General features: G+C 38.4%; 1 protein-coding gene across 8 annotated transcripts in view; it reads right to left on the bottom strand.

Moving 5' to 3' along the window:
* USP9X (ubiquitin specific peptidase 9 X-linked) overlaps nt 1-19,236 on the bottom strand; it is a 443,410-nt gene that overhangs the window by 56,361 nt on the left and 367,813 nt on the right. For 5 of the 8 annotated variants that reach the window (XM_026513318.4, XM_048213431.2, XM_044389367.3 and 2 more), the window contains 3 exons: nt 18,896-19,044; nt 4,811-4,898; nt 1,423-1,765 (listed from right to left, as the gene is read on the bottom strand). In XM_026513318.4, coding sequence (XP_026369103.1) covers nt 1,423-1,765; nt 4,811-4,898; nt 18,896-19,044 — 580 coding nt within the window. The remainder of the gene's footprint in view (nt 1-1,422; nt 1,766-4,810; nt 4,899-18,895; nt 19,045-19,236) is intronic. The other 3 variants (XM_044389368.3, XM_057310862.1, XM_048213432.2) reach the window with 1 other exon arrangement.

The following is a 19,236-nucleotide window of genomic DNA, read 5'->3' as shown; positions in this document are numbered from 1 at the left end:
GTTTAGCACAAAGAGCTCCCCTCTGCTTCCCTCCATTTCTATAGATCTTTATCACTCATCTAATTATACTGGTGGTCTTCAAACTATGTGCAGAACTCTAGGGGGCTGAGGAAGTGTTTTAAGGCTGACCCTTATGTAGGCTTAGGAAGGGGGAAGGCTGTGAAGCACAGGGAGCATGAGCAGAAAAAACAAAAACCCAAAGAAAAAAACAAACCAATAGGCTCTGTCTTCTCCAACTAGTTTTACATTTTGAAGTACTGTATAAATTTTTATTTTTAAAAAGGGTTCTGGCTGTCTGAAAATGTTGAAAACCACTTAATGAAAAAGTCTGAACTGAATGACCCAGTAAACGGCCCATGGTTTGCAGAAAAAACAACATAAACTGCTGTGAATAGGTCAGATTTTTAAAGATAGAAATAATATATTAATACTGTACTGCCACAACATGGACAGACCTTGAGGGCATTATAAGTGAAATAAACTTAGAGAAAGACACATACTGTATGATCTCATTTGTATGTGGTATCTAAAAACAAAAAACTGATCTCATAGATAGAGAACAGACTGGTAGTTACCAGAGGCAGTGGATGGACAAAATGGGTGAAGGTGGTCAAAAGGTACAAACTTCTATTTATAAAATAAGTAAGTACTGAGGATGTAATATACAACATGGTGACTATAGTTAGTAACACTGTGCTGTATGCCTGAAAGTTGCTATGGGTAAATCTTCAAAGTTTTCATCACAAGAAAAAAGAAATGTGTAATGATAATGTGGTGATGGATGTTAAACTAGACCTACTAGGGAGATCATTTCACAATATATACAAATATCAAATCATTATGTTGTGCCCCTGAAACTAACATAATGTTGTGTCAATTTTATCTTAATTAAAGGACATATATGTATTATACTAAAAAGGTGAAAAAATTAAACAGATGGTAATATTTTACTCCCTTAGGTGTTTAAAAACATCCCAAGTTAAAACACTGCTAATAAAGTACACATTTGTAATCCATTCTAAATAGTCTTCTCTTCTGTCCTGTTTTAGCACTGCATGTGTAACAACATAAAATTAATACCAAAGGAGACCAGATCTACACTGAACGAGCAAAGGGAAGAACAGTAATTTCCATGGGGAGGCATGAAAAATCTGTTATGGTCAGTGTATTTCTAAACACATCCAGAAAAACAGATTCTAAGCCAAGACAAAAGGATCAAAAGTGACAGATGGGGAGGGGAAGGGAGAGAAGGAAACACCTAACGACAAATGACCCAGTAAGATAAAGATGAACTATTGCTACTTTTTGGGACAAGCATCAGAGCAGCATACATACATAATTAATATACAAAATTGTGACCCCTTCACTATTTGAAAAATTTCATCAGAAATAATGTCTATCAAGTTCCTACTTTTCACTTACCCTCCAAAGGTAGTCTAATCCTATTAACTCCAAATCATCCATCATATATGCTCTCCTTTTTGCTACTAGTTTTCCTTCTCGACAATTCACAGCTTTGAAGAATCGCTCAAAACATTTCATTCCATTCTCAGTTAACAGGGAAGGATCAAGCTGAAGCACATTACTTTCAAAGAAGTCTTTATTAATATCAGGATCCAAGTCTGGTTCATCCCCCATCAACTTGGAATACCACTTAAAGCAGGCTTCACGATCACAAAGGTAAACTGCATTCTCTGCTAAGCATTTCCATATTTGTTTTGCCTGAGGAGCACAGAGCCACAGCTGGCCATCCTTCAATAAAAATCTTGGAAAAACATAAAAAATGAGCAATTAGATCTACATTAATTTTTATCGTGTAAGGCAATCTACCAGTATATGTGGTAATAATCCATCTATCACAATTGTATTTTAACTACAGTTAAAAGGATGTCAGTTCTTATTAACATCTTAAACTTCTCAATTTTTATCTTGCAATAATAATAAAAAAAATCTATGTATTAATTCATTCATTTAACAAGCACATATTGGATGCCTACAATGTGCCAGGAACTCGGCTAGGTGACTGGGCCTAAACTGAATAAAAGATTTGTTTCCTGAACTTAAACAATTTGGTCTTTGAAACCAGCCATTACAAAACTATGTTTAATTGGTTATTTTTTTTACCACTCTGCTTCTATGGCATCATTGGAAAATGAGGTAGTCTCTGCATGAGTTTCACAGATAACCATAACTAATTTAACTCAAAATTCCTTAAATTTTAATGCTTTCTGATGGTCAAATACAGATCACTCAGTACCAGGCCACATTAAACAGAATAACCTATGTACAATTTAAACTTTTTCTGTCAATATTTAGCAGGATGCTTATCAATTATTCGGTGATGCTCTTTTTAGTTTTGTGAATGTTTGTTATTAAGACAATGAAGGTGAATTTCATTACAGCTACTGTCTCTTCTGTTAACTCTATTTCTTTTTTTTTTTTTTTTTTTAAAGATTTTATTTACTTATTTGACAGAGAGAGAGACAGCCAAGGAGAGAGGGAACACAAGCAGGGGGAGTGGGAGAGGAAGAAGCAGGCTCCCAGCGGAGGAGCCTGACGTGGGGGCTTGATCCCAGAACGCCGGGATCATGCCCTGAGCCAAAGGCAGACGCTTAACGACTGAGCCACCCAGGCGCCCCTGTTAACTCTATTTTTTTCAGCATTCCTCCACCTACCCTGTCTGCCCGATCTGTGAATGACAGGAAAAGAGAACACCTCAGTTTATTCTGAATAGCACAGAATTTCTAGCTAACATAACGATGGCTCCACACCCAGTTATGAAGTAAGGTGCATGTATTTCATGTCAGGGTTCCCTCATTATTTCCAAGCATTTTGGGATCTGAATCCTAGGGTTTTTGGTATTTTAATAGAATTGCTGAGCTTCAGGAAGGTTTCTAGCATCTAGTCCTACCTAACCCTGCTACTTTTTTTTTTTTTTTTAAAGATTTTATTTATTTATTTGACAGAGATAGAGACAGCCAGCGAGAGAGGGAACACAAGCAGGGGGAGTGGGAGAGGAAGAAGCAGGCTCCTAGCGGAGGAGCCTGATGTGGGGCTCGATCCCAGAACACCGGGATCACGCCCTGAGCCGAAGGCAGATGCTCAACCGCTGTGCCACCCAGGCGCCCCTAACCCTGCTACTTCTAATCTACAGATACGATATGAAATGTCCTCTGTGGTAACGTAATTTTTCAAAGTTTGTTGTTTTTCAATACAACAGCAAAAAACTTTCTTCAAGCAAAAATTCCATTTGGAAGTCCAATGTATAAAATACAAGCATGGCTGCCCCAGTTATTGGGAAGAGAAGGAAAGAAAGGAGAAACGGGAATCAAACGTCCATTGCTTATTCAGAAATCTCAGAGGAAGCTCCTTAGAAGCCTTAGGGCTCCAAGACAGATCTGCAAAAATCACTAATATAAAGAGCACAGACCTTCAAGTCAGATAGATCTAGCTGAGCAGTACGACTGGCGTCCATATTGGCTGTGAGATTTCAAAGAAGCTAGTTTAAGCCATGCTGATCTCCATTTGCTTTTTAATCAAATGGGGAGAATACCTGTCTTCTGCATGGCTATGAGGATTAAATGTAAAGCATTTAACACAGACCAAGTAATACAGTAAGTAAAGTTAGCTTCTTTTCCCTTGAGTGTGTTGCTAGAGGTCATGTAGATAGGCAATAATACAGCACGGAGTAAAATAGGTCCTGTGATTCCAAACTTGAAGATAACAGGGCCTCATAACCATTTTTCTGTTCTAGGAAACCTAAGGAACACAACAAACACCAATCGATAACAGTGGTTCACTATGGCAGTGATTCTTGATCTAGAAGGGAGGTCCTTCTATTCAGATGGTTGAAAATCAAAACACACAAAGAAAAAAAAAAAACATTTCATTTTCAACAAATGCCAAATATCTTAAAATATGGTGGACGGAGTTTTTCCTCAAGTTAAAATCATGTAACTATTTATGTAAATGTTTCCCAGTAAATAAACACATAGTTCAATGAACAAGTCCATAATTAACTTAGCTCAGGAGAAAATTCCCCAATATATCAAAATAATAAATGCAATACATTTCCCAAAGCACTGACAATCTGAGCATTTCTCTTAGCACCCTTAGGGACTGAATAAGCACTTCTGCATATGTGGTTTCTGAATTCACAAGAAACCGCTCATCAAAAATTTTTAATAATTCCAAATCTGTTAGGTGTATAATCATTGAAGGCTAATTATCACTGAACAAATTCAAAATTCAGCCTTGGACTACATCTAGCTTTGGCTCAAGGGGATAAACATCTTTGCCTCATCCCCATCAGAATAATGTTATTCACACATTCAGACCGCCTCTGCCAGCCACTGCTAGGATAAACTAGGCAGCAGTGGATGCAAACCAGTCTTTTGAGGTGTTGAGCCAGCAGCCGTTTGTTTCCATTTCCTTACTGTCTAGGATACCATTAAGGTGAGGATAGGTCTCCAGATGGTGTTATCAAAAGATGGAAACTTATTCTTTAAAAATAAACTTATTTTTTAGTGAAAACAAATACGAAGGACAGATGTCTATACAAAATATTAAAATGTGTTCTCTTCAAATACTGCAAAGAAGAAAAGTTAAAACTCAGCCAATAATTTTAAAGTATTTAATCATAAACACTTAGGGAAATGTCCTTTGACTTTTAGGTGATCATTTTCATGTGGGAAAATACAAGGTGGCAGGCTAAAAGGTCACCTAACAAAGACATAACTATACAGCACATTAACTAAGCATTCATTATCTTATGTCTTAAAGAGAACAACACTGATGGTTTAAAACAAACCTAAGGAAGTTAAGCCGTTCTTGGACTTCTTGAACATGACTGTATCTACTTCCCAGCCTCACAGTTTGGGGGTCATAGTCTTCGTGATCTGCAAATTAAGAAAAATCAGGCATTATACGCATGGATATCCACAACACTGCTGACTTATACCAAAAAAAATTAAGTCAGTTAAAAAGTCATTAATTCTTGGGGCCCCTGGGTGGCTCAGTTGGTTAAGTGTCTACCTTCAGCTCAGGTCATGACCTAGGGATTCTGGGATGGAGCCCCGCATCGTGCTCCCTGCTCAGCGGGGAGTCTGCTTCTCACTCTCTCTCTGCCCCCTTTCTTTCCCCACTCCCTGCTTGTGCTCTCTGCTCTCTCAAAATAAATACATAAAATCTTAAAAAAAAAAAAAAGTCATTAATTCTTTTTTTATTAAAAGGCAACCTGAAGTTTACTATTATTTATTCATGGTGTCTACCCCTTATTTTCCGTACAAAAACAAACTTTTCTTTTATACAACCAAAAGAAAATGATCTGTTAAATGTGCTGTCAAAAACAAATCTTCAGGGACGCCTGGGTGGCTCAGTCAGTTAAGCAGCTGCCTTCAGCTCAGGTCATGATCCCAGGGTCCTGGGATGGAGTCCCGCATCGGGCTCCTTGCTCAATGGGGAGTCTGCTTCTCCCTCTGCCTGCCACTCCCCCCGTGCTTGTGTTCTGACAAATAAAATCTAAAAAAGAAAAAAAAAATTCATCATCACCGCCCCTTTGCACTACCTTTATACACAATGAAGCAATTTCTGATTATAGCCTAAAACGGACCTGAGTGGTCCGAACATAAACTACCAGGACAATTTTTTTTCTTTGATTTCCTTCCTCTTATACTGAAACCTGTCTTCATGGAGGGAAAAAAAGTTATGAAAAATAAATTACAGGGGCACCTGGGTGGCTCAGTCATTAAGCGTCTGCCTTTGGCCCAGGGCGTGATCCCAGAGTCATGGGATCAAGTTCCACATCAGGCTCCTCCGCTGGGAGCCTGCTTCTTCCTCTCCCACTCCCCCTGCTTGTGTTCCTTCTCTCGCTGGCTGCCTCTCTCTGTGTCAAATAAATAAATAAAATCTTTAAAAAAAATTACATTACCAATTTTTTTTTTATTTTTAAAGATTTTATTTATTTGAGATAGAGAGTGAGAGCGAGAGCTGGGAGATAAGAGGGAGAGGGAAAAGCAGGCTCCCCACTGAACAGGGATCATGACATGAGCTGAAGGCAGACGCTTAACTGACTGAGCCACTCAGGTGCCCCATATGACCATTTTTTACCTAAAAAGACAAACACAAGATGCTATTCTGTATAATTAAGTTACTATAGTTATTACCATCAGCATGTTATGACAGTCTAGAACAGTCTCAGAAATTCAAGAAAATCTACCTTTCTTTCATTGAACGTGGTAGGTGTTGGTCACTAAGCCTAACAATTTCTAAATGCCTTAAAGAAAAGAAAAAAGAAAAGAAAAGAAAAGAAAAGAAAAGAAAAGAAAGAAAAAGAGGGGCACCTGGGTGGCTTAGTTGCTTAAGTGACTGACTCTTGATTTCAGCACAGGTCCTGATCTCAGAGTCTTGAGATTGAGCCCCATCCTGGGCTCCCCGCTCAGCTCAGTGTCTGCTCCAGATTCTCGCTCTCCCTCTGTCCCTCCTCCCACTTGCTCACACACACACACTCTCTCTCTCTCTCTCTCTCTCTCTCACTCACACACACACACACACACACACACACACACACACACACACACACTCTCTCTGTAAAAATAAATAAAAATCTTAGAAAAAAAGAAAAAGAAAAAGAAGGCGCCTGGGTGGCCCAGTCAGTTAAGCATATGACTCTTGGTTTTGGCTTGGGTCATCATCTCAGGGTTGTGGAATCCAGCCCCACATCAGGCTCCACGCTCAGTGTAGAGTCTGCTTGAGATTCTCTCTCCCTTTCCCTCTGCCCCTCCCGCTCATGCTCACTCTCTAAATCTTAAAAAAAAAAAGAAAGAAAGAAAGAAAGAAAGAAAAAGAAAGCTAGTAAACCCTTTGTTTTTACTTTCATTACAGTATACAACAGGTGGAAAAGCCTCAGTATTTGCTATGAAAGACCACACCAAAAACACCTTAAAAAGCATCCACTGTCCTAAAAATACTATGGACAGTGGTTTTGTTTTGACTTTACTGGAAAAAGTGGCATGACTTAGAAATGGTCAAGTTGATCTGCGGATTGGAGCTGAAGAGACATGAAGCAAATGCTCTGACAAGTGCCATCAACCATGAGAAAATCACTGACCTTTTTTCCAGAAAGCTGTACCAAGTTACAGAGGAATGAGAAATTGTGTGATTTCCCTTTAGCATTAATTACTGATCTTTGCATACCAGATCATGGACTTTATGGTACATGTGTGCTACGGTCACAGAATACTAATTTCAGAAATAGTAACCAATGTGTTCAAAAATAGTGAAGTTTCTTCTCTGAAGAAAATCTTGACATGTTGTAAAGATGGAACATACAGTGTTTAAAAACAACTGCTTTTGATGTTTTTGTGAAGAAAAGCCCAAGTATTAGGACTAACTGCTTTCTACTTCCACATGTACTGCCATCTACCAAAAGTCCTAAACACATACTCTCTACTTCCATGAAAGTCAATTTCATCAGGGCTCAGGACTTAAAGCACTACTTCTCAAGAGGTTTTCGCTTTAAAATTCTATTCCACTATGTAGAACTTTTTTTTTTTTTTTAAAGAGAGGGAGAATAAGAAGGGGGGAGGGGCAGAGGGAGAGAGGGGAGAGAAAGTAGGCTCCACGCCAAGCACGGAGCCAGATCTCTTGATCCCAAGTTCATGACTTGAGCGTATTATCAAGAGCCAGACGCTTAACTGACTGAGCCACCCAGGCACCCCCAAATTTTCTTTTTCAAAGAACCAGTCCTTAGGTACCTGAATCATCAATGGATTTCAGTTGCCTTTTTAAAAATTTGAACAAGGAGTCTATGCACAGCTTTTTTTACTTGCCATGTTCTTTTCTAGGGGAAATCTTAAATTTTAGTCATTTCAAACTTAAGACCAATTGCAAAAATAATGTAAGAATTCCCTGATCATCTTCACCCATAATCACCAGTTGTTGACATCTTGCTCCATTTGACTCATTAGTTGCCACGTACACGTTAAGTGTAATTTTTCTAAAGTATGAGTCAGTTGAAGGCATAGCTCTTTACCCCTAATACTTAAATATTTCCAAATAATGAGGACACTTGCTTATATAAGCACATTACAATTACCAAATTAACGCTGATACAGTACTGAAGTTAACTCTGATCACTTGGTTAAGGTGGTTTCCAGTAGGTTATTGCACTGTAAAGTTACTATTTTTGTTTTCATTATCATTAAGAAATTAGTGCGGGGAGATCTGCAGACTATGTAAGTATCTTGCTTCTTACCAAACTTTAGCCCCCTAGGTTTAGTACCCCCATCCCTTTTTTATTTAGGTGCCAGCACTTTATCAAGATAGGACACTGGATGCCTGGCTGGCTCAGCTGGTAGAGCATGTGACTCTTAATCTTGGGGTCTTAAGTTCGAGCTCTTAAGTTTAGTGGGCACAGAGCCTACTTAAAAAAAAAAAAAAAAGCCAATTAGTAAGACGATCCATCAATGCTAAAAAGGAAGGGACAGACTTTACACTGCTACAGAGAAGCTTCTGGGTTGTGAGAACATAAATAGGATGGTTGGTGGTTTTCCTTGTAAACATTCAGCTCTAAGTATCATGATTAGTTAGCAGTCAAAGAGGATCCATTTTTGACTCCTGCTGCACCACACTGACAAGAGCAAGAGAATTGAGATGAGCGTAAATTAAATTCAAGTGTCTATGGCTAAGGCTAACAAAAACCGGTTTTTGTCATTACAGAATGCAAGCTGTTGAGAGTCTATTTCATAACTCATTATAAAAAAAAGTTCACATCTGAAAAAGCATCTTGAGACAGGACTCAAATACCATAAAATTCACACATTTAAAATACAACTCAATGGTTTTTAGTATAGTCAGGGCTACGTGAACATTTTTGTCATTTTTATTTTTGTCATCCTTAGGTGTGAAATGGGATCTCAATGTAGTTTTGATTCACATTTCCTTAATAACTAATGATATTGAGCAACTTTTCGTGTGCCTCAGCCATTTGTCTATCTTGGGAGAGATGTCTATACAGATCCTATGCCCATTTCCTAACTGGGCTGTCTCTTAATTGTTGAGCTGTAGGAATTGTTGTATATTCCAGATTTAAGTCCTTTATCGGATATGATTTACAGTTATTTTGTCCCGTTCTTCGATTGTCATTTTACTTTCTTTACTATATCATTTCCAAGCAGTTTTTAACTTTGATGTACTACAATACATTACCTTTTCCCCTCCTTACAATGTTGCTTCCCCCCACCCCAAGGCCACAAAAATTTACTCCTTTTTTTTTCCTAAGAATTTTATACTTCTAGGTCTATGATAGGTTTTAAGTTTTGTGGGTGGTATGAGATAGGGGATCAAACTTCTTTCTTCCAGATGTGCATATATAAATTTTCCAGCAACATTTATCAAAAAGACTACCTCTTTCCACTGAATATTCTTGGCACGCTTATAAGAAATCAAGCATAAATTTAACAATTTATTTCTAGACTATCAATTATATTCCACGGATGCATATATCTATTCTTATGTCAGTACCACAGTCTTGATTATGGTTATTTTGCATTAAGTTTTGAAATCAGGAGTATTACAGGTCAGCCAATTTTGGTTTTTACTATCAGGGCTATTTTGGGTTTTAGGGTCCTAGGGTCCCTTGCATTTCCATGATTTTTGGGATCAGCCTGTCAATTTCTGTAAAAAGAAAAAAGTTTGGATTTTTATAGGGATTGTGTTGAATCTGTAGGTCAACTTGCAGAGTACTGTGACCTTAACAATATTAAGTGTTTCATTCAGTGAATATGGGCTGTCTCTCCCTTTATTTAGATCTTTAACTTCTTTCAACAATATTGTTCTGTAGTTTAAAATGTCCAAGTTCTGGGGGTGCCTGACTGGCTTCATCAGTGGAGCTTGAGACTCTTGATCTTAGGGTTGTGCGCCTGAGCCCCACACTGGGTGCAGAGTACTTAAAAAAAAAAACAAACATCTTTACAAAAACAAAAAGTAGTATACGTTTTATATGTCTTTTGTCCAATTCATTCCTAAGTATTTCATTCTTTATAAAGCTATTGCAAATAAAATTATTTAATTTTTCAGGTTGATCATTGCTGACCATAAATACAATTGACATTTGTATAGTCATCTTAATTCCTGCAATCAAGTTTAACTCATTTATTAGTTTTAATAGATTTTAGAGATTTCTTTAGGATTGTATATATATAGATGTTGTTTTCTGTGATAACAGTTTTGCTTCTTTTCCAATGAGGATTGTTTGTTTTTCTTGCCTAGTTACTCAGGCTAGCACCTCCACTAAAAGGTTAAATAGAAGTGACTAGGATGGACATCTTGTCTTATTCCTGATCCTAAGGGGAAAGCAGCCAGTCTTTCACCGTAAGTATAAGGTTAGCTGTGAGATCTTTGAGATGCCCTTTATCAGGCTGATAGAGTTACATTCTATTCCTAGTTTGCTGAATCATTTTAAAATGAAAAGGTGTCAGATTTTGTCAAATGCCTTTTCTTCACTTACTGAGATCACAGCTTTTGTTCCTTTACTGTATTAATATGGTCCACATTAATTGAACTCACAACCCCAAGACCAAGAGTTGCATGCTTTTTTGACTGAGCCAACCAGTTGCCCCCAATAATCCTTTTTCTATGTTGCTGAATTTGGTTTATTTTTGAGGATTCTGAATCTATACTCATAAGAGGTATTAGTCTATAGTTTTCTTCTATGTCTATTATTTTGCCATCAAGGTAATAAGAGCTTCATAGAAGGAGTGGTCCTTAATTTTTTGGGAAGAATTTGTGAAGGACTGGTGGTAATTCTTCTTTAAATGTTCAGCAAAATTCACTAATGAAACCATCTGGTCCAGGAATTTCTTTGTGGTTAGTTTCTTGGTTACTAATTCAATCTTTTCACTTGCTACAAGTCTATCCAACTTTTCGACTGCTTCTTCAATTTCAGTGATTTGGTATTCTCGTATTTTTTTGTAAGATCAGTAGTGATGCCCTCTCACTTCCGATTTTCTTAACTGTCTTATTTTCTTAGCCTATCTAAAGATTTGTCAATTTTGCTGATCTTTTCAAAAAAACCAACTTTCAGTTTCATTGATTTTCTCTATTTTTTTTTTCTTTTTTACCTTATCTTACTTGATTTCCCCTCCATTCTTCACTATTTCCTTCCTCCCTTCTTTGGGTCTAGTTTGCTCTTTTCTAGTTTCTGAAGGTTACTGATTTGCTAACTTTCTTCTTTACAAGAAACATTCGGAGGTATAAACTTCCCTCTGAACACTGACTTAGCAACTCTCCCTAAGTTTTGGCATTTTGTTTATATTCATCTCAGTATATTCTCATTTCACAGTTGTCATTTCTTCTTTGACCCATTGGTTAGTCAAGAGCATATACTTGACACATACTTGTGAAATCCCCAAATTTCCCTTTTTATTTATAATTTAATTCCATTGTGGATAAAACCCCTCCTTTGGTATGATTTCAATACTTGAGGTTAATGAGGTCTGCTGATGGCCTAGAATATGGTCTGTCCTGCAGAATATTCTATTTACACTTAAGAATGTACATTCTGCTGTTGCTGGATGGAGTACTCCACAGAACCTGTTAGGTATGGATTATGGGTTTATAGTGTTCGAAACTCGTACAGGCATACCTTGGAGATATTGCAAGTTTGGTTGCAGGACTCCAAAATGAAGTCTGTGGCTTTCCAGTGCATATGAAAGTTAGATTTACTTTGTATCATAATGCACCAAGCAGGAAATAGCATTAGGTCTTAAAAAACAATGTAAATACCTTAATTTAAAAATAATTTAGTGTTAAAAAATGCTAATCAGGGCACCTGGGTGGCTCAGTTAAGCGGCTGCCTTCAGCTCAGGTCATGATCCCAAGGTCCTAGGACTGAGTCCTGCAACAGGTTCCCTGCTTAGCGGGGAGTCTGCTTCTCCCTCTACCCTTCTCCCCAGCTCGTGATCTCTCTCTCAAATAAATAAGGTCTTTTAAAAAATGCTAATCATCTGAGCGTTCATCAAGTCATAATCTCCAATCACAGATCACCTTAACAAGTACAACGAAAGCATTTGAAATACTGTGAGAATCACCAAATTGTGACAGAGACATGAAGTGAGCAAATGTTATTGGAAAAATAGCACCGATACAATTGCTCGATGCAGACTTGTCACAAACCTTTGGTTTGTAAAATATGCAATTATCTTCAAAGAGCAATAAAACAAGGTATGCCTGTATTTTTTCTTTTCCCCCCTGGGGCTTCGAATTACTGTCTGGTGTCACTTACTGACAACCTAATTGCTTCCTTTAGTATTTCTAGCAGGGCGTCTGCTAACAATAAATTCTCAATATTTATCTGGGAAGGTCTTTATTTTGCCTCCATTTTTTGAAGACAGTTTTGCTGCATGTAAGATTCTTAGTTGTAAAGTCCCTCCACTGCCCCTAGCACTTCACGTACGTTATCTTAATGCCTTCTGGTCTCTGAAGTTCTAAGACACAACTGTTAATTTTATTGATATTTCCATGTGAAGAGTCATTTTTCTTTCACATCCTTCAAAATTTCTTACAACTATGATGTGCTTGCACCTAGGTCTCTCTAATTTTAACTTACTTGGAATACTTTAAGCTTCTTGTATGGGTTAATGTCTCTCAATGAAATCTAGAAGTCCTCAGCAATTATGTCTTTTTCTGCTCCCTTCTCTCTCCCTCCATACCCTTCCAGTACTCCCAATACAGGTAGGTTGGTGCTCTTAATGGTGTCCTATATTTCCCTAAGATTCTCTCCATTTTTCTTCATCCATTCTTCACTGTACTTCAGATTGCATAATTTCTATTGATCAATCTTCACAGACTGATTCTTCCAACAGCTCAAATCTACTGTTCATCCCCTGTAGCAAATTTTTCATTTTAGGTACTATCCTTTTCAACTCCAGAATTTCCATTTGATTCTTTTAGAAAAAATCCTATCTTGTTATTGTTATTCTCAACTAAAACTGTCACGATACTTCCCTTTAATTCTTTAGACACAATTTCCCACAGCACACTGAGCATATTTGTAGTAACTGCTTTCAAGTCTTTGTCTACAAAGTTTACCACCTGGGCCCTTTCAGAGGCAGTTTCTGTGGTCTGTCTGTATGGATGACACCCTCACATTTTTTTTTGTTGTTGTTGAAATCTGGGTACTTAAATGTATTGTAGCGGGGCGCCTGGGTGGCTCAGTCGTTAAGCGTCTGCCTTCAGCTCAGGTCATGATCCCAGGGTCCTGGGATCCTGCCCCGCATCAGGCTCCCTGCTCCACTGGGAGCCTGCTTCTGCCTCTCTCACTCCCCCTGCTTGTGTTCCCTCTCTCACTGGCTGTTTCTCTCTGTCCAATAAATAAAATAAAATCTTAAAAAAAAAAATGTAGCAACTTGAATACTGAGACTACCCACTTACTTCCTGGGTTGGTGTTATTTGTTGGTTGTTTAGTGACTAGGCTAAACTAACTCAAGTCAAGTCTATCTCACCCACAGTGTTTTTCCTCAATTTTTACCTTTCAGCCTTGTTACCTGGAGGTTGTTCCTGGCTCAGCATTAGCCCCTTACTGGTCAAAGGCTATAATTAAGTCCCCTTGGCTAGTTAGACTGCCCTTTACTACTGGATGTGAATGTGCTTGGAGACTACCATCACAGTTCAAGTAGTTTTTGTCCCACATTCTGTCAAGAACTAGTAATCTGATACGTTTTCTTCCTCATCACTCACGAAGGTAGTCTTAGGCACGAAACAGAGTCTTTCTGACTACAAGGGATATATTTTATCCCTTTTATTTTTAAAAGGGATAAAATTTTACTTTTAAGCCTGGCTTCTTAGGAGTTGCCCCTGGGTCATGGTAGCTTGTAAATCACCCAGTGTTTGGTCAGAAGTTGAATTTAAGTTCTTGAGCCAGTGAAGCTTACAAAAAACCTTTACTGATGGATTGGTGTGTGGACTGAAGAATGCTTTCAACTTGTCCATGTCCTGCTCTGATTGCTTCTGAGTGGGTGCAATCTAACGCATGTGCAGAACATTCGTGACCCCCTACAGTTGACTGTGTTCCCAGGAGGGCTTGTCTTGGCTGTCTTTATCTAGATCTCTGTTAAACATTTGGTTGCTCTGCAGTTTCACTGGTTAATATAGTTGTAATATATGAAACTACAAGTTCCCTCTTAATTGCTCTTCACCAAAATTCCCACTGCTTTTAATAATGCTCTTAGGAATGGCATGCTCTGGTCCAAAACCCCTTCAAGCCTAACTGCTGAGATCTTCGTCCTCACAGCCTGTCTCTCCCTCTGGGCAGAACTTCTGTGCCACTAATAGGAGCTGGTGACAACACAGCAAGCAGCTTCTCCCAGAGTGGTACCTCTGGCTCTTTGAGTGGTGCTGGTACGTGGGAAACGGTAATGGCCCCCGATTTTCTCAGTTTGTCCCTTTAGACATAGAATTTCCATCTTATGACATAGCAAGCTGCCACGGGACTACTGGGGCTTCAGCATTCTCAGACCGCCATGCCTAAAGTAAAGTTTCAGCCCTATGAGTAGACACCGCACATGATAAGGGAGTCTCTGTTCTACCATGACTGCCTTAGAACAGAACTTCTACAAAACATAATTGGTCAAGATAATAAATGTCAACAGCCTGCACTTCTTATGGTGGAACCACAGCTCTAGACTGGCAGCTGTGGGGAGAGGGAGTAGAAATTGTGGCTCCAATGCCACAGACTCTTGATATTCTTCTTAAAGAGATTTTCTTGAATAATGGTTTAGCTATTTTCTGTATCCCCTTAGAATAATTCCCAGGTACTTTCAATGATTATTTAAAACCAGTGAAACGACTGTTTTGTTAAGGAGAAGATCCACTGAGGGGCGCCTGGGTGGCTCAGTCTGTCAGGCATTCGACTCTTGATTTCAGCTCAGGTCATGACCTTAGGGTTGTGAGATCGAGCCACGCGCTGGGCTGCACACACAGAGTGCAGTCTGCTTGATGATGTTGTTCTCTCTCTCTCTCTCTCTCCTGCCACCCCCTTGCACCCTCTAAAATAATAATAATAAAAAAAGAAAAGGTCCACTGAACATCTTACTCCCACCATTCAACAAATCAAACCCTTCGTCCCATGGTTTTTTTATTGTCATCACATGTTCTACATGTATTAGTTGGTACCTTTCCCTTTCTTTCAACATGGACTGAGGAGTCTGTATTTTATTTAATGGGTTATTTTTATTATTTATTTTGACCTAATTTTGGCCAGTAAGAGCCAACTCCTATTTGTTTTTGACATGTCAACAAGATTTTTTTTTTTTAATTCAAGATTTGAGAGAAAGAATGCACACACACGGGGGGGGGGGGGAGAGAATAGAGATTGCAAGCAGACTCCCTGCTGAGTGTGGAGCCCAACATGGGCCTCGATCTCATGACCCTGAGATCATGACCCGAGCCGAAATCAAACAGTCCAACGCTCACCCAACTGAGCCATCCAGGCACCCCTTAACAAAATTCCTTACGCCCTTTCTAAAATAAGATGTCGGAGGACAATCTCATGTACTTTCCTTACACCAGGCCTTGGAAATAACCATTACTCTAGAGAACTATAAGCTATTTATAAAATGAATACTCGATGTTTTTAAATCACAAAGAGCTCACACAGATTTAACCATATTTCATGACCAATGCATAGGAATGAGCCAGAGCTGAGAAAGTCTAGACCAGGATTTGACCCTAACACAGAGAGCACTGCTGGTGAATGACGCTCACGAAGAAATCTTTTATGTGGAAAAATGTTCCTGAAACTTTCCAGTATTGGATGTAAGAGATTGGGAAGAGGTCACTGGAAGTGGTAGTCCTTAGAAAACAGAACGCAAAAATATGATATACAATGAAGAGGAGTCCTACAACTCTATCCAGAAACCAGGAAAAATGGTAAATAAAACTATCAATAAGCATTCAAGTCAATTCAGTGACTACCCTACCAATAAGGCAAAATGTGAGTGAAAGTTAAAAGTGGTCTTCTACTTTGTTGTATGCATGAAAAAACTTTCAATGGATGATTTGTAAGCACCAGTATCTGAAGACACTACTAGTAAGAACACAGAATAAATACTGGAGAGAATTTTAATAAATTCATTACTTTATCTATATAATATTAAAACAGGGGAAAGAATCAGCTGACCATACTACTGTTAAAACCTTTTTTTTTTTTTTTAAAGATTTTATTTATTTATTCGACAGAGATAGAGACAGCCAGTGAGAGAGGGAACACAAGTAGGGGGAGAGGGAGAGGAAGAAACAGGTTCATAGCGGAGGAGCCTGATGTGGGGCTCGATCCCATAACGCCGGGATCACGCCCTGAGCCGAAGGCAGACGCTTAACCACTGTGCCACCCAGGCGCCCCTGTAAAAATGTTTTATTCCAAAACTAAAGATGTTGGTGGAGATGAAAAAGGGCAGGACAAATACGTAATACTGATATAATAGTTATCAGAAATTAAGAGTATCGGAAAATTGTGGAAGCTTGATGCCATCCTGTGAATAGTATGTCTCATACCTAATGAGATCTATGGACTACTTCTATTATAGAGACAAAAGCTGTAATTTACTTTAGAATTCCAAATTCAGAAATCGGTGGTTAATGTTACGACAGAAGTGACTTAATACTACAAAAAGTTTAGGGGCGCCTGGGTGGTACAGCGGTTAAGCGTCTGCCTTCGGCTCAGGGCGTGATCCCGGCGTTCTGGGATCAAGCCCCACATCAGGCTCCTCTGCTATGAGCCTGCTTCTTCCTCTCCCACTCCCCCTGCTTGTGTTCCCTCTCTCGCTGGCTGTCTCTATCTCTGTCGAATAAATAAATAAAATCTTTAAAAAAAAAAAAATACTACAAAAAGTTTATTAAAACAGAAGAATTTTACTAGTTTTTTAAAAAGTACTCCACCCCTCCCCCATATTTAAGGATCTGCAGAGCGACCATTTGGTACTGATCAGAACAGTACTGTAATAAAGGAGGAGAAGTTACCAGTTAGGAGAAACAGAAGGTACGACAATGAATTCAGGGGAACATCAATAACAAAAATCCAAGAGCTTACTACTATGTGCTGGGCATTGTCCTAGCATACGTAACTTGCCCAAGGTCATACACCTAATAATATGCTTTTAGTCATTTTCAAATCTAGACAATCTGAGTTGTATCAAGAGTCATACCTGTCATTTTATGGAGCTACAGACAATTTGAAGAGGGAAAACTGAAGACTGAGAACCTTCTTTTGACAATAAAATTGAGATGAGGCAATGACTCATGTAGAATTTGACTAAAACAAAGCTGGCAACCCTAGTGAGGCTGAACTGCACATGCACCATCACTTCCTGAGTGCCCCAACAGCATAGTACTCAACCTTCTGGCAATGAAAAGAATTGGAACACCACATAACAATGAAATAAGTAAAAATCAGCATTGCAGCACATATTTATATGGCTCCATTTTGGGGGAAGGCCTGCAATGGCATTTGTGAGGACTCTGTACCAGCAAGAAGAGATGAGACCATAACAAATAATCTGCATTATGTTAAACTGAGCCCAGATGGCTTGAGTGACTGGGTATATTACATGGAAAACTCTTGCACATATCTCAGATTTTGGTTGCATATGGTACAGAACATAAATTACACGGTCACGTGCCTATATTGCCTCGATTGCCTTATGCTGCTTAGAAGGAACTCAGGCCTGAAACGGTACAAGATCACTGCCTGGTGCATATCAGCCACCTGATGCTTAGATTGCTTATCTAGCTCTACAATCTACTACCTAGAAGGACTCAGCTGGCCCAGAGTGGGTAAATCAAAGAACAAAGGAGTCAATACAAATTAGTAGGCATATCTGAAGTACTGCTTAATTTTTTCCATGTTTACCTGAATTTTAGATGGGAATATATATACCCTGTGTTAAGCAAATCCTATGATTTATAAGCATCTTGGGATTTTATTCAAGAATGCCAAGAGTCTAATCTACTCTTCAAATACTGAGTATTAGAAATACCATTTTAAATCTGTAACTATTAGCTTCTGCAGACTTTCATCTAGTATAAAATGTTAAATCAGTAGTATGTTAGGTAACTACTATGCTCAAATCGCTTTCTAGCAGTGGTAGTACAAAGTTTTCTTTCTATGGCTACGGGAACAAAGTTGGGCCTATAAGACAGTGGAATGTGTACTAAAAACGCACCCTTACTCTAGCACAGATAAACACAACTGCCAGAGGACAAAAAAAGAGTACTGAAACACAGCTTCACGTATGGCAGGAACTTAAAAACTAGCTGTTGAAACCTCAGGAAACTCTACCCTAGCACATTTAAACAAATTCACACTTTGAAAACCAACATAAACATGTGGATTCTTATAGTTTCACATCGTTGTTCTTGTGAATTTTCTAATTCACAAAGTCTGAAAGACTTACGAAATAAGGACTTAGGATTATAAAGGAACTATAACATATACAAGAACAACTTAGACAACACAAATTTTCATGAAAAAATAAAGGTGAAGGTAAGTAAGGAAACAAAGGTTCAGAATGAGTAAAGTTCATTCCAAAGAAGGTAACAACCAATTACATAATACAGGTAGGCAGAACTCCCGGAGAAGAAAAAGAAATCAATTTAACAAGGAGAGTGGGGAAGGTAAGCAATAAAGGAAGAGCTGTGAAATGGTTGGCTTGGAATTGAGGGTGGGTAAAAATTGAACATAAAAAATGGAACATGAACTCATAAAGTAAGACAGTTAATAAGACCCATTATTGACCATCTTTTAAAATACTTATGTTGTCCATTTGTGAGGTAACTGGTGAAAAAAATGTTGGGAAATTGCTGTTATTCCCTGTATTTCATGTGAGCTTACAATACATACCTCTAGCATACAGCCTCATGCTTTCCATATAAGTTGCAAGGTTTTCTGCTACCAAAGTAACTAGGGCATGATTGTGCTGAAGTTGATTGATTAAGTCATGGCGATAAAATACATGGGGACTTCGCTGAGTTTGACTGAAACGAGAAGAACTTAACAATATAATTAGGCAATTAAACTCTGTTGTAATCAAAAGTGCTTACACAATCTAAATTCTTAGCTACTACTTAAAAAAATTTTAGATGGTTTACCTCATGACAGAATTATACTCTTGGCCATTTACTTTCTTTAATAACAATATCAAGTAATTTAAAAGGAAATAATGCCTCAGAAAATCAGACATT

This window comes from Ursus arctos, chromosome X, assembly GCF_023065955.2.
Source record: "Ursus arctos isolate Adak ecotype North America chromosome X, UrsArc2.0, whole genome shotgun sequence".
Classification (NCBI taxonomy): Eukaryota; Metazoa; Chordata; class Mammalia; order Carnivora; family Ursidae; genus Ursus; species Ursus arctos.
This window is presented reverse-complemented; position numbering and strand designations above follow the sequence as displayed.